Genomic DNA, 23,368 nt, shown 5'->3' on the forward strand with positions numbered 1-23,368 from the left:
TTGCAAGAAAATCTTAGATGAGGAAATAAGCAGGTAGAAAACAAAATGAGCAAGTCATCAATATTTGACAAGGTCTGAAACTCAAAAATAAATGTCTGAAACACAATAAATCTTTGATAATATCCACTCTTTGATCAAGTTAAACGCTGTCTATCATTTCAAACAAATTTTGATGCAAGAGCGATAACTTTGGAAAACTTGTCCCTTTGTCTCCGTAATATGGCTGGAATTGGTCCCCTAATTCTTGTCCCTAAGGGAGCGTTATTTTCATCCAAAAGAATGATATTGTTGTTATCAAATCTTGGGATTGGTTGTGTTTTAGGTTTCCTTGTTGCTACAACCAATGCTTTGCAAGGCTTCCCTTGAACGGCTACTTTAATAACATCACCTATATCAGCAGTCTTTCTTTTACGATAAAATCCAATCAAATAAGGTTTTTTGGAACTTCTTGTCTTCTGGCCAAGCTTGCTGTTGTCCACAACATTGAATGTTGTTAGTTTTGTGATTGAACGAATGTGATTGAGTCCCAAAGGCGTTTGGCCTGCTGCAACAAGTTTGCTGTAACAGAATGCTGCTTCTGAGCTTCTTATAATTGGAGCAAGCCCCTTGTGCAGCCATGCAAGTTGTGAGAAAGCTCTTCTATACTTCCATAACATCTTTAATCTAATAAAAATGAAATATTCTAACACTTTCTCAAAGTCAATGAAAATGAAATTTAATCAAATAAAATTTTTTGGTCCACTATTATAATTTTTTCTACTTGGCCCACTATATTTAGGGGCTTGAGCCACATGAAATTGAAAGCTGGCATTGTGAACAAGTATAGCAAACAACAACAGGAATTAATCGGGAATTCACATCTTCTTTAAAATGTTCTTGTTCCTAGGTGATTTCTTCTTACTAAAATACAATCCTTTGTCCCCAGCAATTTTAGATCAAGGATGCTTCTCTAGACAAGAATATGCACAGTAACCTAAATTCAGTTTGAGAAGTAGTCACTTTACAAATACTTTTCCATTTCTATCATGTAATGCCCCACTTATCATCTTTGATCTATTTATGTTGGCTATGTTGTTAAAAAGAGTTCAGAAATCTGGTCTGGTTGTACAGCTGACAGCTGCAAGGAAATTCAGTGTAACAAAATAAGTTGAAAGATTATAATAACCAACCTTTTTTCATTGGTTGTTGAGAGGATTTTTTAGTTCTTGGCTCTGGCTGGAGGCAAGAGACAGCTTGGACTTTGGTATTAACTTTCGTTTCTTTGATCTAATCCACCAACATTCTTTTTGTCTGTGATAAAGTTGATTATTCATTTAAAATGTTTGTTACAGATACTTTTAATGTCTTGTGGTATTTTTACAAGCTTTGGTTTCACACTACCTTAGATCGTTAATAAGATTCAAGGAATTATTTGAAATTATTGCTAAAAATATTTCATCTCTATGCAATTTGCAATATTTTCTTTCTGGATGGTAATTTGAAAGTAGGCCAAGATATTCTAGTAAACTTCACAAAAATAGGCCAATAGAATTTGAAAAAATTGCCTTTAGAAAAAGTTAAAAACTGAAATTTTGCAGTACATGGCAGAGAAAGGCTTTTCAAACAGTGTAGCTGCAAAAATTCAGAATCGACAAAAACATGGTGCTAATGTTTATTGCTCTTTTCCAAATTTTTATTGAGAAAAACTTCAAAATATGGTCGAATTGAAAACTAATTGACCAATCCATCTAATTGAAAAGAAAATGAGTTGGCACTTGTTGTAAATATCGTTGATTAATTAAAGAAAAAATGTAAGACACAGATAAAATAGAAAAAACAGCGATGAAACAACTTGAAACAATTAAGGTAAAGTGACTTGCTGATGAAATCAGAAGCACAAAAAATCATATGAAAAAATTTAATAGCCAGGCATGTTTTAATAATCTATCAGCAAAAATACAAATAAATATATATATTTGAAAGTTACCAAAATCATATTTGCGAAAAAACAGAAAGTGAAGACAGAGATAATCAAAATCATTAACTTACACAATTTCAAATGGAAGTAGGCCAGTCCTCGGCGATTTCTCGTGAGCATCGAGAAGCCCTATCGAACTGACCTCGTCTTCACTTTGCAATGGCTAATCAACGATTTTCTAATGTCAAAACAGCTAATTTAAAATAAAACCAATAGTTATTGAACAGAAGAAGGTTGGAATTTTTCAGAGGATGTCTGTAAAAATTTGCAGTTTTAGCGCAATTTTTAGTGGGTTAAAGATGCAGTGCTGTCCATTTTCATGCAAGATTAGGGAAAATATGTGAGAACCAGGGCCGTCACTACGGAGGGGGGAGGGTCTGGATTTCTTACTTTCTTTTCAAAAAGCGTGGTTGCTATTTGGAGACAAACGATGTTCCCCTGAAGTTATGGAGATTCGAAAAATAGCAATATGATTTTAGAATATATACAGGCTCAAAGTGAAAATTCTTAAGAATGTCGAGGCTTACAAATATTCTTCTAAATAAATAACTGTCTGTCGGAAACGAACAGAGGGAATCCGAGAGAATCGGTCGTGATTACTGGCAACGAAATCATTTTCTTACTTTGCCAGGGTTGATCTCGGAATTTTTATCCTTTTTCGTTGAAGGTCCAGTGCTGTGGAGAGAAGGTGGTCAGGTGGTCACTGACCCAGGGGCCCTTGGCTATAGGGGCCCATAAAAACAATTCAATTAATAATATTTCTAAGTGATAGTCCAACCTCTCTATTACAACACATTGTCATTAGTAGAGACAATAGTGACAAAAGTCTATGAATGAAGTGAGGTAGAAGCAGTTTGATTCTTTGACTGCCTGAGTGTTAGCCTCTGAATGTAAATAGAAAATGTGATTACAACAGGGCAACATACAGCAAATTGTATGTCATACAGATTTACACTATTGCATGCGCATCTATTTGCAGCAATTTGTCGGTTGTGATCGAATATATGTAGTTAACGAATTAAACATTTTCCATTTTCTAAGACTTTCAAAATTTCTAAGAAATTTTCATTTTTATGCATATATTAAAAACATTTATATTAAACAGCAAACAGAAGTAATAAATAGCCACCAGATAATGGCTTAGATAAGAAAATTCGTAGGAGGGCGAGAAACTTACATTTTCCGACAAAAATCTAACAAGCATTAATATTTTTCATAAATTTTAACATAACATAACGACTTCGGAACAGGAATAAATAAATCTTTTGATATATTCAGATATTCTTATGTTTATTTAGCTTTGAATTCTTTCCTATAAAAACATAGCAGTTAGATAAACATAGACAACCATGTTAAATTTCCGATAATATATAGCAGTTTAGCTATACAGGGGTGCTTTGCCCCCTCTGACCCCCCTCTATCTACGCCACTGCCACCAAAGCAGTTTAGCCACCATTGCAATTTAAGCAATCATCAATTTCAAAAATTCCAGGGGGAGCATTCCCCGTACCCCTTAGAAGCGTCTGCCTTAGGCATGTTTTACTATTTATCTTTTTTCCTGACCCGGGGCCCATAAATTCTCACCGCGGCCCTGTGAAGGCCATTCAGACTAGGGGGTCAAACCCCTCCCTAGCAAGAAATTCCGACTGGCTGTAACATTTTAGAAAAAAGCACTGAAAAAGTCAATGGCTTCCAAGAAATGCGAATAATTTTGCCACTGGTTTTCCGCACTAGCGACAGGTTTCCCCAAGGTCACGCGGACACGTGAATGTGCAAGCAAAGAGCTTCTGTACATGTTCCCGGGTGCTCCTTTCCGTCAACTAGCGAACTAGAACTCGATTATTCGAAGTAATTTTGTAATTTTTTTCATTTAAAACTGCATTAATGTTTTAATTCACGTCATTTTTTTCATGAAGAATGATTTGATGAATTTTCTGCTCAAGTTGCTGCTTGATATAAAAATTATTTCATGGGGCGTGTGACCCGTCTGAAAATGTAATGGTCCATTTAATATATATCATCTCGTGGTCGGTCACATTTGCCTATCACACGATTCAGGTGTTCGCCGAAATTTTCAGAAGAACGATGCTGAAGGAGATAAAAAGCAGACGACTGGAGTTCATTTGACCGGTTCATTTATGAAATTTCAATAGTTATCAAAAGCTGCATGCTTTTGAAGGCATCCCATGCTGGCCATGGATCAACAAAACATGTCCCTTGAAGAACAGGACGACACAAATACCGGCCTGAATATCCTATCTTTGGCGGTCATCGAAAGGAGTGAGTTGTCGAAAGAGAAAAAACCTCAATGGCGAGGGATTAAGGTAAATAATTTCTAAGAAAATTTTTTTCTATAACTGCAACTTTTTGCTAGTGTGGTACTGTTAGAAGCATTTCCAGCCGGCCAGTAACGAAGTCAACTGAAGTGGCCTGCGACAACTCCATGCTTGAACAATTTCTCTCTGAAAGATTTGTATACTATATTTAAAACCTTGAGCATGGCTTCGAAAAAATTTTAGCCCACAAATCATAGCAAAACCTTAGATATTATTTTACGAAATGCTACGAGCTTGAAAGTACGACAATCAAGCCAATGTATCATTGATAAAATCATTAGTGTTACAATTATAAAAATTTATTAAAACTAAAAGGTAGGTTTTTTATTTTCTGTTCTAATAAAAAACACGTCTGGCTATAGGCAACCCCTCAAGAATTGCTGAAATACTCAATTTGAGTGATGGTAATTTGCTTTGGTAATTTCAATAGGTATGAAATGGAGATGTGCCATTTTGAAAGATGAAAACATACCGTAAAATTTATAAACTTGCCAAAAATGTATCCCAAAATTTAGGTACAATATGCAACGCATACCCTTGAATTTTATTCAAATCTGTTAAAATACAACAACTCAACCAAGTAAATGAAAACATCAGGGTCGTAAATCCCGGGGGGGGGACGGGGGGGACTGGACCCCCCCAAAAATCTGGAGCAAAACGATTTTTTTGGAGAAATTACCATCATTTTCCTTTAAAGAAAGAAATCCCTGGTAGCCGGGTTAGAACCAAACTACGTTTTTCTGTGTTATTGCAACAAACCTCAGCCACTAAGGTTATTTTTGTAAGCAGAGTGGTTTTTAGAATTTTTACAAGATAGAAATTTGCCGTTTTCTACCGTTTTTTCCGTTTTCTACCGTTTTATTTTTGAAAACAAAGTATGAAATAAAAAGAGAGCAATCTGTCATTTTATTTGACCTATTTACTAACTTATTTATGTACATTTCTATTATTTGTCTATTATTTGCTTTTATTTAGTGAATCACTTTTTGTATCATTAAAATGTATTCATTTTTTATGTGTAAAGATGGCCTACTGAAAGCACTCAAAATAAGAAGACGCACATTTCTGTTCAGAAAGTAAATTTCTACCAATCAATACAACAGCGTCCTATATTTCCCCAAAGTCTGTAACTAAGGTTTAAGCATGACTCTTCCTCTCCACAATTTCACCCAATAAACAATAATCTGTGTTCTTCTGAGAAACGCCGAACTTTTTATCCTGAGCGATTCTATTATTTTATTAAATTTAGTCTGGGGGATGCTTTTTTAGCCTTTCTAGAAGCTAAAATTTCAAAAAATTTCTTCCGCGTCGGACCCAACCATGGTGGGTCCTCCTGCGACAGTAGACTTGATTCTTAGCATCCAAGGTTGAATTTCTTGGGGCCGTCTCTGAAAAATGTTATCCATCCAATTATCAACACAAGTCAATGTACTAAGGAATATCTCTAAAAAACCTTCTATAGAGCAGAAAGTCTTGAGAAGTCCAAAAATATTGACTTTTGTTTTTAAAGTAATTTGCCCCTCAACTGTTTCCATAACACACCCTTGTGGTGCCATGCCCACTGCATACTTTATATTCATTCGCTCTGCTGACCCCCCCAATTCACATGACAGATTTACGGCCCTGGAAAACATTGTACCTTTCTTTTAAAAATGATACCCCAAAATGTAAGGACATATGCTAGAAATCCATCCCAAAATTTAGGACCATGTTATGGTTTTACCAATATCAATACCCCCAGAATTTATTTTCTACCTGAAAAAGGTACCCAAAAATTGCACTTGATATGCATGTATGTGGAAGCTACTGTACTGATGACATAGGCCGCCACTATAATTATTGCCGTTTTCGCCCCACTTGTGTTATGGTGTCTCAATATCCAAGATGGTCTGTACTTTCATAATAATAATTTGTTCATTGCTAAGACAATAATTGATAGTGTTGTTTGTAGCTTTTCTTTCTTGAGTGTTCCATAGTAATCCTTACAAATTATTGAATTTTCCTATGAATTTAGTTATTTGATGTGGGATTGGATGTAGATTTATGCACAGTTATGCCCAATACACTCAGATCCTTTAAATACATCTTCATCAAACATTTTTTTACTTTGATTGCATCAGAACGTCTTTCAGTTTTGTCAATAAAGTACCTCAAAGATCTGTCAACCCCTAATTGTCTCCAATTAGGTTGTAGAACTTTAATTCCAACATCGAGTGAATTATTGTACAGTTTGTACCCAGACTAATGGCTTTTCTTTCATCTCAATTTTCATTAAGAAGACCATATTCAACACTAAGAGCTCAAGTGTGATAGCTTTGATGCTTCCCTCTTGACATGTGAAGAGTTATTGTACTTTTGTTGTCATTTGTATTCTTGTTAACATTTCCAGGGTAACAACATTAGCAAAAAGAATGGGAAGCAAACAATATCACATCGACACATTGAGAAACGCAGAAGAGACAGAATAAATAATACACTTTGGATGCTAAAAGATATTGTTCCTGCTGCAAAACTTAAGGTATGACTAACTTGTTTTTTCATCTAAAGGTGAAAACATAATGTATTGTTATTGAAAACAAATTTAAAAACTTTCTTGTATAACCTTCTTTGTATAAAAAAATTCTGAAAATGTACCTCAAAGTTGGATATTATGCAAGGGCAAGGTCTGATCAAAAAAGTGTTTGTTCTTTCTCTACTACTGAAGACATCAACTTCTGCCTCTTGTCCTGCTAACTATTGAAAGTAGATAGAAATTTTTATCGCAGGGGTTGGTAATATTTCATTATTATCTACGATATGTTGAGAGTTGAACCTTTACAAGGGTCTTTTACTGGAACATGTACTGCAAAAAAGAGTGTTCATGGGAAGCAAATACAAGCTTGGCTCTAAAATCTTATACTAAAAGCTATTCTTAGAGGCTCTATTAACTTTTTGTTAGTGCTTCTATTAAGTACCACATAACTTTGTTTATATGAGCAAAAGCAGGGGCGGATCAAGATGTTCACATCATTTGTACGTAAGAATGTTGATTTTCCAGATTTCTCAAAATGCTTAAATATGAATGAAACACGTGTGATAAATCTTATAGATCAAAATGTGCCTGTAAATTTGCTCTTACACACTTATTGGGTCGTAGCCCCTAACACTCCTCCCCCACAAGGAAGAAGTTAGGTGGCTCGTTACTGAAAACCCCCTAAGGCAATGAAAGCTTGTGCGTACGATGGCGAAATCCATCACATCTTTATTGCCTGCATTCATTGTCAAAGAGAGATTAGGAGCATTGAAGAGTATGCAATGTACTTGCATTCCTGAGTGTGCCAAATGTGTCCCAAATGCGTGCAAAGTTGTGCTAAATATGATATCTAGCTTAGCATCTTAATATGAAAATTGCTTTTTACATATTGAATTTTACAATATGCTTTTTCAATAAATAAATGATTCAAAAAATCTCAAATCATTTAAATAGTTATGCCTGTAACTGCAACAAATACATTGAATCAAAGTCCACAAGTAAAACAGCATAAGCAAAATGTTTTCTACAATGGGGGCTAGAGTGGATAAGAGGAGACTTTCTTTACATTGTTGTAGGCCCCTTCAATTTGAGATCAGCAGTGCAGTCCCTGCTTATTGGCTTTTTAAGAAAAACCTAAAGAAGTGGTGATTAGACTAGCCAGCCAAAAATATCTGCAACGTGTCAGCCAGGTGGCTTACAAATAGACAACGCAGCACTGAAACTACATTCTCCATATACCACTGTTGCTTCTTAAGTCTTTACCATCACCCACCCTTTTCGTTTCTCAATTTCTTAATGCTACTTTAGTGACAAAATCTTTACCTTTAACACAAAAATGTTGTAATAGAGCAACATTGTAACAAAGGAACTGGGAAATTTACCAAAAATGCTTTGGCCTTGCTCAAATATTGCAAAGATGTTTGGTTTTTGAGGTTTTTTCTTGTGTGATCAGAGCAACATTGCAAAGACAACGTGTCTTCCTTAAAGCAACGTGGAGATTTACTCAATCCTGTGTCATTGAAGGACATAAAAATTGAGATACAAGCAAAGATGTTAACTTTAGAGAATAATATTTTTCCATGTTTGTATTTTATATAATATCTTTAGACGAAATGAAATTTTATTAGGAGTTTTTGCAATAATTTAGTATGCGAGTGGCTCAGGGCGCCTTGAAAAAGCAGATTTGTTAGAGATGACGGTCCACCACCTGAAGAACGTCCATCGAAGCTTGGCAAAAGTTGCTGAGAAGCAGGGTATGTGGTTTAGCTCATTTTTCTCTAAAGATCATGTGTTGGATAAATTTTTAAAGAGTGCCTTATTTTTTTTGTCACCTTTAAGGTGATCCTACTATAATCATGGAAGAACGATAGAAACAATAGGACTGCTTTTATCTAGTATCCTTGAGTGCCATGACATCAATTTTGCAAATTGATGTCATGGCACTCACTTTGCACTTTGGGAGGGAGGGAGACTGCAGCTCCAATATCTCTGACCATCCATCTCTGTGGACACACCAACTCTTTGGCCACCCGATTTTCCTGGCTGCCTAAATTCTTTCTTCCACTTCCTACGTTTATATATGTGTATTGTTTATATATATGTTTGAATTTTTCATTTTGTTCTTCTGCGATACAATTTTCGTGGTACTCGGTGATTGGGTCACAATGGAAGCGTGAAGCTCTCGTTATGGTTTTCGAACTCCTCTTAAGTCTTTCACGTGCTTTGTTTTTTATCCTATCTTTTATATTTTTTTTGGTTATGCTCACTTTCTTTTTTGCTGTTCCAACTATACGTCATTTTATCTTTCAATAGCGTGGCCTTACCCACAAGCCTAGTTACCAGCGTACAGTGCGTTCCCAGATTCCTTGCAACATCTTGTCGATTTTGTTTAATGTCTTCATCTCGTTTCCCGAAGCTCCCTTTTCCGTTCAAAAAGTCATAAAGGGGACATTTTTCGTTACATAACTTTATTTTGTCGTAAACAAGAATTTTTTATGGCGAAAAGAAAGGTGGTTGAATATTATCTTGCTCATTGACTTCTTCTAGATTACTTGTAGATTACTTGTAGATAACTTGTAGATTAGTTGTAGATTGCTTGTAGACCCAGATTACTTGTAAGTGTTTAACTAGCTAGCTAGATTAACTAGTTCTAAAACTTGTCATTTTTCTTTGTAGGCGAGAGTTTATCATCTAAAAACAGTTCAGCTTTAAACGAAGTTTACTGTAACGGCTTTAAAGACGGTATTGTTCATATTCTGAATGAGCTGAAGAAAATGAATCTACTAACACCGACTCAAACAGAGAGATTGTTAAAAGAGCAGTCAAAGCAAAACGAGGCAAAGGCTTTTCAAAAAGAGTTTAGCTTCTCGGAGAATGAAGACGATACCAACAACATTGTAAGGGAAGCAACTGAATTTGAAGAAGATATAAACAGATGCGTTACAGACATGAATATTCCAGTATGTATTCAGTTTGTTGTTAACCGCAAATTGGAAGCTATTGCTAAACTGAATTTGATCAATTAAGCACCCTTCTTCTAATGAACGCCCTTTTCCAATAAACGCCCTTTTCCAATAAACGCCCCTCCTAAATGCCAAAAAAAAATTTAAATGCCCGGCTCTTTAATTGATCAATTACAGTAAATCGTTAACAATTTTCTATCAATATATTAAAGTATTTTCAATATTATAGATAGCTTCTTCCAATGTTCTCAACAAATTTCCGACATTTGATGGTATTTTGCTGCCCGGAATTTTGTTAACTTATCCTTGGTTTAAACTTTCGAAAATTTGAATTGAATTTTCAGAAGACTCAAAATTATAATTTTATTTTAAAAGTGAATAATCATTATGGGTAGTCTTGACTCGAATGATTTCATGTGATAAAGTAGAACCACCCGTGCCCCTTTTTTTTCATACCAAATTTTTCAGCTTTTGTAAACACTATTTGAGTTTGAGTGTTGTTTAAAGGCCTTCTCTTTATCAAAGAGGCAATGTGAATTCGTCACGAGCTTCACTACTGGGCAATACCGTTTACCAAATAGTGGTATAGCACCCCTTGGATACAGTTTTTGACTCGAATAAGCCCAATCCGATAAGTGCACACTCCTAGACAAAGCAACCTCTATTTGTTTCACATATATTTCGCTGATACAAGGCAGCTTAGCAACAGTGTTTGTTCCAGTGTTGATCTCAAATTTAAAGAAGTGTTTTGTTTGTTTTGAAGCTATCCATGCAATATGACAGCAGTTCGCTAATCGACAGTGAAAGTTGTAAAACATGCAGGGACATTGTTGCCAATTTCACTTTTCATATTTCCTATGACTGCTGCAGCAACGTAGCTCTCATTTGATTCTCTCAAAAGATAGTCGACATCGACCAGGGCTGTCCAGTTAGTACTTCTTCTTTGCAGTTCAGTGGTTCTTTTGTATCGTATTTTTTACAATTAAGCATGAGCTCGTTCCCTACAGAATGAGTTCAGCAACTTTATGTTGACATTATGTCCCCGTATTGTACATTCAAAATCAACATGGTATACCATGCTGAAGTGAGCAAACGAGACGAAATGCATTAGAAATGGCGAAGAAATATTTCAAAGAGAGACTTAATGGTCACAGCTTTGAAAGTCGAAAAGACTGATCTTCAAAAAAATTTCATGAGCGGCAAGAACTCGAACAAGCGCCCAAGTTAGCTAAATAAGGGCTTAATCGATCATTTACGGCTCTTGAAAGCTGTCAAAAGTAATTTGAATTGCAAAGTTTTTGCTTTATGATTACCCTGTCTTTGTAATCTTTTTTCCGTTTGAATTGGATTGTTGTTATATTTTAGGCCACTGATACAGTTGAAGAGGTCACCAAATATCAAGTATCAATCAAAGCCGAGAGCTCCAGCCCAGACCTGTCCCCGCCTGTTAGTCCAGGAGAAAAAATATGCGAGCAAACGTCGCCGGAGATTAAAAACCCGGTACCAGATGCCGATCCAAAGTCGGTTCCTTGCATTCCCAGAGCTGAGTCATTGTTTAAGAACATGTCAATTCCTGCTAATAGTGGCTATAATTGTCCGGTGCTTGTTCCTGCCTACGCTTTGCATGCTTCTGGGACACATTATGTTCCCGTATTGCTACCGCCTACATCCCTTTTTCCAACTAATTCGCAATGTGGCAAAGCAGAGGGTAGTGTATTGAGTTGATCCACTGGAGAGTTCTCGAGGAGCCGTATTGATGGGCGAGCTGCTCTCTTTATCAATTCATTTTTGAAAGAAGGCGTTGTTCTGGATTCTTATGTGGGTTTCTTTATCTTAGATGTAAATCGTTGTAAGGAGCTGAACAATGATTTAGATTTTCTTATATTTCCTCTAATTTTCCCTTTTACAAGCAAGCGGAGAGTCGTATAACTCTCTGTACTGCTCAATATTGTATATAGTAAGTTCTTTTGTCTAACTAAAAAATTTAAATCTAACAAGATTTATGTCTCTATGTACGGAATGAGTACAGACAATGAGATTAAGAGTTTTTAGGTTATCAAACTTCAGTTGTCTTATGAGTAAATACCCAAAATTAAAATGGTTGCACTGCCTTTTTTCTTAGATAGATTTTAGGTTAACTCTTGGATTGAGATCCATTTATCCAGGGTGAAACTTCAGCTATAATCTCTCACCTTCAAATACCGGACACCTACAGACAACGGACATGTGTTTTTACCCAGACTTTAACTCTGCTTTCAAACCTTGTACGAAAACCACAGGCAACGGTATCTCCGCACAATGGGAAGTAACAAAGGGCCACAGTTTGGAGATTTTAATTTATTTTGCATTCTGCATTTTGAAAGGTCATTTCTCGTAGGAAGTATTTATTTTATTTTGTTATTAAGTAAAGTATTTTATTATTCTAGGTTGGGTGCACTTTAGCTTGTTTTTAGGTATTTATTCTCACAGTAATATGTCATAGATATTGATGCTTTTAATAATTCATGTAGCATATAATTAGCTTGTATAGTTATCATCAAGTTATAATGTAGATATATCTCCTTCTCATACAGAACCTTGCATTTATTGATTTTTCTACCTTTACACATCTCTGAATATATCACAACATCATCATAATTAAAGAGCACTAAGGATTTAAAGATCTGGGAGGAAATATTTCACTAGGCATTTAATAAGGAAAGAACTGATAAAGAAAGTTTCTACTTACCATTTAAATGTAGTTTTTAGCATATCTAGCAATGTCCTGATTTTTTTTCTCGATGGTTCCTATACCTGGGAAACAGTCCCTTATAATATGCCTTTGAAGTGGCTCTAAAAGTTGTTCTTTGCACTGCCAGATCAAAGATGTTAAGTGCAAATCTGGAGATGTGCTCTACACCCTTGCCAAAATAACTGGAAAGCCTGCATCAAATTTCAGTTGTTTGACAAATTCCTCCCTTTGGCTATCAGCAATGTTTCTAATTCTTAAATGTTCTATGATTGCGGTTGGAAATATTACTTTCTTCGTTAATGTATACGCCTATTTCTAGGCAATCGGTATCAGAAAAAGAGAGAGAGAGAGAATTATCGACATCTATGATAACTAGAAGAGATTGAAACCTGCCATTATCATTTCAACTTGACTATTCCTGTATTTAAGTGATTTACTGTCAATAATCATTCTTTGGATATCAGTTTTCGCAAGTAACCAAACGATAACACACCCTTAATCTGGAAACCACTTTGAGTTTCGAAACCTGCCTCCACCAATATGGCGATAAACCGCAACAGATGTTTTTATTTCACAAAGCTAAAGTGTCTTAATGGACTTAGGAAATTTGTGTTTCTGCCCAGGATACCAAAGCACGTGCAAAAGGCAATGACTGTACTGTACCCAGCTCTTGAGAAAGGAATATTTTAATAATTTCTTGTTTTGTCGATTCTTTTGTCTTGATGTTTTGTATCCTTATCCCACCAACCCTGAAAATCGTTTGCCTGCTGTTGTGTTCTTGAAAACAGAGTTTGATATTTATAAAGTCATTAACATGTATTTGTGGGTTTTAACCACATGGTTTAATAAATTGCTATGAAAATTATAAACAGCCCGCCTCTATTCCTGATAAGCCGAGATATAGCCATACGGGTGCAAGCTCCTCCCCAATCCCATCACTGTACGTTGCTCTTGGTTTTCAAATTTATGAATCACGCGTTAACAACACCAACCCTTAAGGGGACTTCAGGTCCTTCACTTGGCTTAATTCATCCATTTTTACCAAATCTTACTGATGTTACTGTTATTTCTGATTTTATAGGAATTCTACGGTTTTCTTTAAAACTGTATACAGTAGCCTAAATAAAGAGCATTTCAAACAATTTTTATGACGCCTATATTCCTCTTCACTATTTGATTACGATGTATTATTTGACGTAATATTGCCAAAATTTAAAATTCATGACGTATTATTCATGAAATTACTGCTAATGTGCAATAAGGAGAGAAAGAGCCTCATCTAACGCGCTATGAATCGTCACGTGGTGCTGTATAACAAGAGCCGCCAGATTTGAAGTAGAAAGACTGGACAAGAAAAGCAGTCATACTCTAAAAATAGCGATGGAAAGCTGGCAGATAAGCCTGCTTGTAGTAACTGCCATAACAGTCTTTCAAGTACACGGATATTGTGTGCCAGGCACAGGTACGAAAATAGTAGCAGTCTTTCTAGTATGAAAAATAATATTTGTAAAAGCTAAGATTTTGCTTTAAATGTGTTGCTGGGATTTCTAAATTCTTAGAGAAAGGGTAGTTAGTAAAAAGTGAAGAATGAAGAAAGAAATTGTCGAAAATTTCGGAACAATCAAACCTAATTTAGAAATTATTACAATAGCGTTTGGTTTTAAGTTAGTGGGTTGTCTGGTAGCTACGTTCTTCAGAATTCGATAAAGACATACATTTAGTATTTTCCGTTGATTACCTTCTACCAGGGACTGCCGTCAGAAATTGTTTGCCATATTGGAAACACGTTCTTATTCCATATTTAAGTAATTTCTAGGAATAGAACCCTTGCTTCTATATTGCAAATGGTGTTAATCATTCCAAACTTTACTAATAGGACCCAAAAAGCTGGTTTACGTTAACATTTAACAATAAAATTAATGAAAATTGCTGTTTACCGGCCTATGATAAAGTCCTCGATACAGCTCTGCCTCTGTACACGCGTCTGGTGTATAGAATAGGACTGTTCTAAATTGCTACTCCAGGTTTCATGCTTTTATAACTTAACAATGAATTTGATAAACTGTGTAAGTATTGAAGAAACGCTCTTGTTGCCAATTCATTTATAAGTAATAATTTTTATACCCCAAGTTATCAACTTTTGTGGTATGAGGGTTCAAACCCCAAGTTATCAACTTTTGTAATGTAAGGTTGCAAACCATGAATTACCAACTTTCGTAGTGTGAGGGTGCAAACTCTTAGTTTTCTACTCTAAGTTATCCTCAATTAATTTTTTGAAACTTTTTACTGATCTCTAACTGAATTTCGTATCTGTTTCTTGCAGATACAACATTAGAAGTTGTTCAGCCAGTTGGCAGTCAGAAAGTCCAAGTCCCTGTTAGTGGTACAACCAAATTGGAAGTACGTTACAAAGGGCACCCCGCAATAAGATGGTACGTCAATGGAAAAGAAATACCCACATCGTCACAATCGCCCCATTATGAATTCGTTAAAGGGGGCCCAGGATTGAATCAAATAGGCCCTATTTTGAAAATAAAGAATTTCAAGAAAGAATTAGCTGGCGATTACAAGGTTACAATAAACAAAGATGGTTGTGTTAACAGCAAAACGATAACGGTTGCACTTGACAGTAAGTACTGTGATTTGGTTAGATGATGAATATGATTTTGCCTCATTTGTTTGGGAAACGAACAAGAGGAAGTCTTACTGCTAGTGTGGCAACTCTCCAGCCTAGAGTCAAGAAACATCAGACGTTCCCTCGTTTGTCTCCCTAACAATCAAGCTAGTCTTTCATTAAGATCTATGCCTTAAAGACATCAAGAAATTAAGACAAATCGAAACATTTTCCAGGCAGAAACAATTTGAGCGTTAAGAAAAATTTGTGCTTTAGGAGCAGTTTCTGTAAAGCAACAAAAATTTTGTGCGTTAGCGAAAAATTTGTGAGGTACCAACACTTTAAGAACAATTTTTTGCCAGGCAGCACAGTTTTGATCGTCAGCAAGAAGAATTACTTCTAGCAAGAATTTTGTAGGGCAGCAACAACTTAAGCGTGTTAGCAACAACTTTTACACGTCAGTAACATTTGTTAAATGACAATAAGACATTTGAGACTAGCAACAGTTGTGTACTCCAGCAAGAATGTTTGTCAACAGCTGCAAAATACCTGAACAAAGAGATAAGGTGATAATCTTTTGTCAGATAAATTTCAGCTGCAGATAATGATTTAGGTTAGCAGCATTTTAGGCTTAGAATAGAAACATTTTGATAATTTCAAAAATTATTTTCTTAAAATAATTTTCTTTTCGTACTATTTTTTTGAACATGTTATATTCTGAAGATTTTAACCTATGTGAGTGTTTTGAAATGAAAATACAATGAGATTAATAATCCTTAGCTATAATCTCAAATTATCGTTGTACAAAAGTAAAACTACCTGGGATTACCTGGAAAGAAAATAGAAATGGTATGATTGAAAATTGTATTCGGGACCATTTACATTCATTGGCACATTGTTACTAACTTAAATTAATGATAAATATATTCCTATGCACCTTAGAACAGGTAAGCATTTACTAAAGGATGATTTATAAGAAACATTTCTTTTCTTTGCAGAATCTTTCAACCTGCAGTTCTATATTGACACAATTCTAAACAAAGTTCCCTACCTCAAGACAAAAGCAGGCATTTGTTTATTTCTGGTCGGCATTGGATTCTTATTTGTCATCATTCCACTGATGATATGTGGTGCCCTCTGTTCCAAAATACGAAAGTTAAAGTAAGTCATGGTGTTACTTTTATTATAAGGATCCAAATTTTGCTTCCAGCGTTAAAATATATCAAGAAATTTCGCTTAATTCTGGAATGATCTCGTTGGGCAAAGCAAAATTATGGAGGAGTTGTCTTATGATGGCATTGAGGTTGATGTCATTAAATTGCTAATACCCCTGTTATATACAAGCAATTCTTGGTAGCTACCTTTTGAAATTATAAGTGCTGCAGTCATTTATGCATCCTTGGTACTCTAAAGTTTACTAGCAAGTGTACATTCAAAAAATGATAACGAGTACATGCTCGAAACGTCGTGTTTTTAACAATCAAACTATTATATTTTCATTCTGGTACTAAATTTATTTGCTAACTATATTATGTACATTCAAGAGTCTATCAAAAACGTTTATTAAAAAAATGATAATGAAAACATTTCGTATCAATCATCAACGCATCAATTTCTGAGAGTTTCCAACCTCGCTTCCACGCCGGCGAGAGTTCTGTTTCAATTTTTGAGATTGCTTTATTGACGATAAATTGGATTTTGCTAGGCTAAATTTTAGATTTCCACTCAAAATGTCCTTCCATTATGACTAAAGCGAGCTTTGTTCGGTGTTTCACGATGTTTTTCATTGTAACAGTAGTACTTTTAGCAATTTATTTATATATTGATTTTTTTACTATTTTGTAATCTCTTTGGTTTAGTGGAATTTTTACCAGCAATTTTTTCTCAGTTATGTGAATTTTAGCATTGCTTGAGATACTGCCATTAGTAAAAGATAAATGAATTAAGAAATAATCTTCTTGTAACCAACAATTTCTTTATCGGGAGACAAAATACAAATGAAATTGCCTTCATATTTTTGTTCACCTGCTTTTTGGGCCAAGGATTTTATGACATCCCGTGTGTTGTAGGACCAATTATGTTTAGGTAGCTCGGTACCTTTAATGTGTTTATAAACCTTAATTCAAAACACACATACACGATGCCTTCAATTTCCATAACAAAAATATAACTTTAAACTTAAAGTTATTGAACGTTTAATCTTAGAGATGTAAAGTTGAAAACAAGATCCAGAAATGCCGCTATTAAAGAAAAATGTTACTTTCAAGGAAAAATTCTAATCATGGTAAAAATATGAAGAAATTGAAAAAGAGCGCATGATATTGCAAAGAGAATAATCGGGGTTAGCTAGCCATACCCGGGCGGAAAGCAAAAAGCGAATTGCATCTTGGAAAGGAATACTTTCCCGGTATATTTGTATGTCACTGCCTGCTTGGAAGAAATTAGTCTTATGAATTAGGCCATGTCATCTGTTCTTTCCCGGATCATTTCGTTTGATTTCCTGCGCCCTTAAAAAGGTACGAATCAAGTAAGGCGTGCCATACTAACAGGTTTGGAAGGGGGGCTGTTTTGTAGGCAAATTTAAGATGGCACACCCAAGAATGGTAGTACTCCCTTACTTTACAAATATTCAAGAAAAAAATCACAGAATTTACATCGTTAAATTGTACTTGTAATCTTTGCAAAGAATACGTTAGCAGCATCGTTTATATTTGATTTACATTATATTTAGCTTTGGTAATTTAAATTAGTTGGTTTTAATTAGCTTGAGTTGAGTATGCATAGCTAGAAATTGTACCAACCTTAAAAAAAGAAAGAAAAAAATGACCACATCCTTACTAGGCCCAAGGTACTTGCATTTGTGTTAAAAAATCTCCGCTGTGTTTAGAAATCATTCAATGGCCTGTTCAACTACTCAAAAAGACTGATAAGAAATTGCTCATTCATGAGAAATTTGGATGAGCCCCCCCCCCCCCTCTCAAATCTCTCTGAATTTTAACAATGGAGCTGAGCCTTTCTGAGCCTCCTTCCATGTACCCTGGGTACCAGACTCACTATATAAAATAATATAGTGAGTCTGGTACCCAGGGTACCTTCCACGGTACCACTGAATCAAATCAAACTCCTCTGCGACAAAAGACGTTCGCTTGGCAAAAACAAATCTTTGATTGCTCATGGCAAAGGGAGAGTATCCGCAATATTTGCAGAGGGATATTTGACGCGTATTGAAACACGTGTTAGGAAACAGCCAATTAAATACCGTGTTTCTGCTTAGACCAATCAGATTCATTCCCAGATTTCTGGTCTTTGTCAACTTTAGAATCATGGCTCATGTTTCCTTTTTCTGACTGCAGTGGAGCTTTTTCAACAGTTCGTTGGATGTTTATTGGCAAACATGATCGTTTTCTCGTTACTTGGAGTCCTTCAATCTTGTTATGTCATTTCTCATTTCCTGCATCATTGTCCCCGAAAGTTTCTCTTTTGAAAATGAATCAAAACTCGTGCTTATATACGGAATCTTTACATTTTTAAATCTTTGCAGTTCTGATTGTTTGTTTATCAAGGTGAAAACGTAATGACATGATTGCATTTTCATTTGAAAAATATTCTTGTAGATAGATTTTCAGAGGTGGTCAACCAGGATGTGCTGCAAAATCCTCAAATTATTACCACATTGATTTACTTTGCTAACCAATGTTTCATACTCAATGATGACTTTAGAGATTTTACTATGCAGAAAATTTTTATGACTTTCTGTGCCGCTCTGTAACTAGATCACAGAGAACCCAGCCCAACCTAATGAAACTGAATATTTACGTTTTGGTGGTCATTATAATAATATATTTGCATTTGAATTATTCTTTTGATGCCTAGAAAGGAGCTCCGTTCTGAAAAAGGCAAAATCGACATGTATTTCGAATACGAAACGAAAAATAAAGGACACTCCAAAGGAAAACATACAGCAAAGAAAAAAGCTCACAAAGAAAAATCGACTTCAAAGGAAAGAGAATCTTTGATCGAAGATTCAAGCTCATCCGATGATCATACACGGCCGAAAAAGAAACACAAATCTCATCATGATAGAGAAAAGTAGGGGATTTCCCAAGCAAACTATGATGTAATGTCTGTAGTGAGGATAAATTATCGTTTCTAAGAAGCAATTTTTTCTTCCTGGTAAACAATTTTGTGATAAGTGTCTTTCCTTTCTTAGCTACTAGTCAGCAAGGACCGAGCACCAGTTTAAATGTGGTGAGGGCTGAAAAGGCATGACCGGAAATGTTTTGACGCCACGCCCTCTAGAACGCCGAAAAACGCCCCTTTTAGAAAACACATGCTTAATTCTACGGAAGTTTTATAAACATTCTGGTTCAGAGTATATGTCAGTATCTATAGAAGTAGATGAAATTAGCTTGGGGATAATAAAACTTCAAGAAAAACATCTAGAAAATGAACAAAAAGGGTTCTTAGACAAGAAAAACTGCTACTCCTAAGGAGTATACTATCCAATCTTGCGCTGAAGCATAGTTAGAAAAAACTTTCCAAAACATTTCTTATCTATTATTGCAAAAAAGTGGAGGGGCTATAGCCCCTGCTAGCCCAATGACTGCGCGGTGCCTGGTTATGGTCCATGTTTCTTTCGAATAAAGTAAAGTTATACATTTTCTATACAGAAAAAGTGCTGGGGCCCAATGGCTGCGCGGTGCCTGCTAGTCAAATCACCCTTTTACTATGCATGCATGAAGTTTTAACAAACGATATAAAGCAAAATTTGATGATATCGTCCCTGAAAATGAAGTTGATGTTTCTGATTTTGGGATGACATGCCAACCAATGGCGTTTTATCGGACATTTGTGAAAATTTGCAAATCAACCATCATTGCAAGATTTTGGAAGAATCTTTAGGAGACTTTAGCGATATTATACTGCAATGTGATTCGAAACATCGATCTCTAAAGACTAGTTTCCTATTGAGGAGGTTCTCTAAACATCAAAACTTGAAGGGCTGCAGAAACCTTATAATTGTTTTATTTGCATCCTAGCGTGAAGCCTTTTTTCGATCCAGTTTCTTCTCCAATGAGACAATTTGATGATTAACAGTTGGCTGCTAGTAGCCCTAAAAACGCTGAATATGATAGTCTAAAACCTCCCTACCCCTAAATACCTTGGCATCAGAAGTTCTGAAAAGGCCTTTTAGCAACTTGTTCAATGACAAGGAACTCTAACTCATTGAAGATCATGCCTAAATTCGGAAGGGTTGATGCTGTTAGGTTTTCATTTTTTTATTCAATCGTTTCTGTATGGAATAGCCTGCCAGACAGTATTGTGATGCAGGCAAATTCGGATACCTTTTACAACCTATGTCGAAATCATCTCAGTAAATTTTAAAATTTTAATGTTGTAGTTGACTGGGCAGACATTTTTATGACCCAAAGGGTTGTTAAATGTAAATGTAATGATGATGATGATGATAAAAGGACCTCAGGAGTCTCTTCTTGGAAATAATAAATGTTTCAGTTTGTTCGAGAGTTGTCCTTTCTACAGCCTAATATTTTGGATCTTTTGTTTTTGCAGAAATTACATGCTTCGATAGACTTGAAACAGATAAACATTACAACATTTCGGAGCATACTAATCAACGCTCGAAAAGGTTTTTAGAAATAATAATTACGTCATCCTCAGATAGCTCACTTGCTTTGTTCATGAAATTATTTGAAATTTGCTGCTTAAAAAGCAATCATATATGTTTAATTCCTTTTTAAACTTCTTAATTCAGTCAACATTGGATTAAAACGTGGGACAGTTGCTTTTATAATCTGGACTTTCTGGAAAATTGATAATGCCCTTTTTCCAGACACTCAAGACAAAACATTGTAAATATGTCTTACAAATATTGAATCAGCTTGTGAAATCTTTCGAGGATAACAAAAACAAGAAGTATAATCTTTTCTACTTGGTAAATTAAAGCAGAAAATTCTTCTCATTGTTGGTTCAGGGACGTAGGTTATAAAAAATTTAAGAGTGCTTTGCCCCTCGTTCCTTTTAGTTAGATAATTCCAAAGAAACTCCCTAGGTGGCTATATCACTTTTGGCCAGTCAAGAAGGTCCGAGATTTATACGTTCAAGTATGGTTTCTTATCCTCTGTCCGTTCAAATCCTATTTCTTTCTCCAATGCAAAGCTATGAAACATTGGCATAGGACTTTGTTGCATAAGGGAAACAAAGGTGTTAATACTTTCATAAAAAGAACTCTTAAGGTAAAACCATAATATAAAAAATTTTGATATAATTTTTTCTTTAGTTTCTGTGATATGAACTTGTCATGGTCAGACCTGTCTGTCTGTTTTGCAAATTTGTTGTTGTTGATGTTCCCGTGTACAAAATGGCTATAAATCATCAAACATATGTGTGAAAATACTTGATCAATTTTGTTAATCATCATGGTAGCCAAACCAAGGAGCAAGTCACTCCTGAAAATCTGGTACATCTTTCAAGAAAATCCTATTGTTTTTTCTGAAAATCCCTAGAATTTCTTTGTTTTCATGTATATCTTGTACCCTCTTTGCAAGAGTGAATTTTCACCTCTGAAGCACAATTGTCATATACAACGTTTGATAGTTTGTCCGTACGTTAATTGGTTTAACAAATGTTGCTAAGCAAGCCAAAACAAATTTTATGAAATAATTTTCAACCTACAGGAAAATGTTTTATTGATGGACACTTATGAAAAAAGTCTGAATTTGATCAAAACTCAAGATAAAAATCTTCTCATAGAGCATAGAAAAAGCAAGGTTTTGAGGATAAAAAATACAGAGGAATTAGAAAGCTCAATTCAAAAGATCAATGGCCCTGTGACGCCCCTTAAAGAGCTGAATCGTCTTCAGCCCCCTTCCCCCCCCCCCGCTTTGGGACACGTGCCTCCCCCTCCTTGGCTACAATGCCACTGGCGGACAGCTCCAAGAAAAAGACACCTCCAATTTCAACTACCTCTAAACAATGGAAGGGTCTGTTCTAGGTGTTCCAGACAATATCTGTTCTAGATGTCAAAGATTTCTAGGCACAGCCTCCTATTTTATATAGTGAGTCTGGTACCCAGGGTAAGCCTCTTAGTCCGGACACCAAAAGACAGTGCTTCGATGCAACAGGAGTCCGCTTTTAAGAGGCTGCTTGGTTTTCCAATAAGCAGTTTAAATCACTACAAACAGTAATGGCATGCCGTGGAAAGATTGGGCATTGGACGACTCCCCTTCCTTGAACAGCAAAGTAGTGCTATGAAACGCACGATTGTATTGTAGGACGCTCTCCGACTCACATGACATATTATAATCACGTGACAGACAACATATAATCGACATATCTTTGTAATATCGTTCGGTTAAGTTATAAGTCTTGAATGTTTATCAAGATAAGAAAATGTTAAGTGTTGTTTTTTTGCTCTACCATCTCAACGATGGAATTAAAACCACCTCTCACAAGTTTCGCAAAGATAAAATTTCTCAAAAAGATAAAACGTTAGTAGAAACGGATTAGTTTTCGGCATTCAATTTACTTTCCAAGCTCAGCCCCTGTCTTGGCCTCTAACCGTAAACTGAGCACTTTATGTAACAACAAAATGGCATCCAGGTTGCCGACAGGACTCAGTGTTCTTTTTGCAGTTCTGTTCACCTCGATAATATGTTTACTTTGGCCTACCCTCTTTCGTAAGTATGACAATGCATCGGTTTCGTCAATATTGTATCGTGATAGAAGTTTCTGATCAAGAAGGGACTCCGACAAGGATGTATACTGTCTCCAGCAATATTCAATATTTATACTGAGAACATCATGCGAGAAGTTATTAATGAAAACGAGTCGCAAATCTTTGATTTTCTTAACGTCGGAGGATGCCCCATGGGTGATATGCGGTACGCAGATAATGCTGCACTTATGGCGACATCAAGAGCTGGTTTGCACTGTTATGTAAAATCAGTGAAAGAGCATAGTTTTGTATTAATTTTGTATTTTAGTTGTTCTATGTATTTTTAAAAAATCATCGATATAAAGAAATAAAAACCATAAGTGTTTCTTTGCTCAAGATATAGGAAAAAGAAACATTCAGTCGCAAATTATCAAGGGTCTCTAAGTTGGCAGAATGTTCAATTCTCTCGTAAACTCTTTTTAAAAAGAACAATATAATTTTTACCGAGGCTTATTGCTCTTAATTTTTTGTGTAAATTGAGCATCAGGTATTCTAAATATTCAGTGGCGTAGACAGAGGG

At 35.5% G+C, this 23,368-nt stretch overlaps 3 protein-coding genes across 3 annotated transcripts; 2 read left to right on the top strand and 1 right to left on the bottom strand.

The window, feature by feature from the left end:
• Positions 1-46: 46 nt before the first annotated feature.
• LOC135688062 (large ribosomal subunit protein uL14m-like) lies at positions 47-2,165 on the bottom strand. Its single transcript, XM_089114122.1, has 3 exons — positions 2,029-2,165; positions 1,170-1,290; positions 47-663 (listed from the first exon to the last, which is right to left on the bottom strand). The coding sequence occupies exon 3, from the start codon at positions 654-656 to the stop codon at positions 159-161; it is 498 nt and encodes a 165-aa protein (XP_088970248.1). The 5' UTR covers positions 657-663; positions 1,170-1,290; positions 2,029-2,165; the 3' UTR covers positions 47-158.
• Positions 2,166-3,970: 1,805 nt separating this feature from the next.
• Positions 3,971-12,343, top strand: LOC135688060 (uncharacterized). The gene is made up of 5 exons (XM_065204759.2): positions 3,971-4,281; positions 6,683-6,811; positions 8,454-8,559; positions 9,482-9,765; positions 11,134-12,343. Exons 1-5 carry the CDS (start codon positions 4,144-4,146, stop codon positions 11,491-11,493), a joined length of 1,017 nt encoding a protein of 338 aa, XP_065060831.2. The 5' UTR covers positions 3,971-4,143; the 3' UTR covers positions 11,494-12,343.
• Positions 12,344-12,471: 128 nt separating this feature from the next.
• Positions 12,472-20,746, top strand: LOC135688061 (uncharacterized). The gene is made up of 4 exons (XM_065204763.2): positions 12,472-13,961; positions 14,823-15,128; positions 16,112-16,274; positions 18,987-20,746. Exons 1-4 carry the CDS (start codon positions 13,880-13,882, stop codon positions 19,204-19,206), a joined length of 771 nt encoding a protein of 256 aa, XP_065060835.2. The 5' UTR covers positions 12,472-13,879; the 3' UTR covers positions 19,207-20,746.
• The last annotated feature ends 2,622 nt before the right edge of the window (positions 20,747-23,368 follow it).

This window comes from Rhopilema esculentum, chromosome 19 (genome assembly GCF_057945365.1).
Source record: "Rhopilema esculentum isolate cy_ngs chromosome 19, ASM5794536v1, whole genome shotgun sequence".
Taxonomy (NCBI): domain Eukaryota; kingdom Metazoa; phylum Cnidaria; class Scyphozoa; order Rhizostomeae; family Rhizostomatidae; genus Rhopilema; species Rhopilema esculentum.

Excerpts from the sequence above, each read along its gene's own strand:
- LOC135688062 (XM_089114122.1), bottom strand. The coding sequence starts at position 656 with ATGTTATGGAAGTATAGAAGAGCTTTCTCACAACTTGCATGGCTGCAC.
- LOC135688060 (XM_065204759.2), top strand. The coding sequence starts at position 4,144 with ATGCTGGCCATGGATCAACAAAACATGTCCCTTGAAGAACAGGACGAC. Across the intron at positions 4,282-6,682 it reads CTCAATGGCGAGGGATTAAG|GGTAACAACATTAGCAAAAA; the intron begins GTAAATAATTTC and ends TAACATTTCCAG. Across the intron at positions 9,766-11,133 it reads TTACAGACATGAATATTCCA|GCCACTGATACAGTTGAAGA; the intron begins GTATGTATTCAG and ends GTTATATTTTAG.
- LOC135688061 (XM_065204763.2), top strand. The coding sequence starts at position 13,880 with ATGGAAAGCTGGCAGATAAGCCTGCTTGTAGTAACTGCCATAACAGTC. Across the intron at positions 15,129-16,111 it reads GATAACGGTTGCACTTGACA|AATCTTTCAACCTGCAGTTC; the intron begins GTAAGTACTGTG and ends TTTTCTTTGCAG. Across the intron at positions 16,275-18,986 it reads TCCAAAATACGAAAGTTAAA|AAAGGAGCTCCGTTCTGAAA; the intron begins GTAAGTCATGGT and ends TTTGATGCCTAG.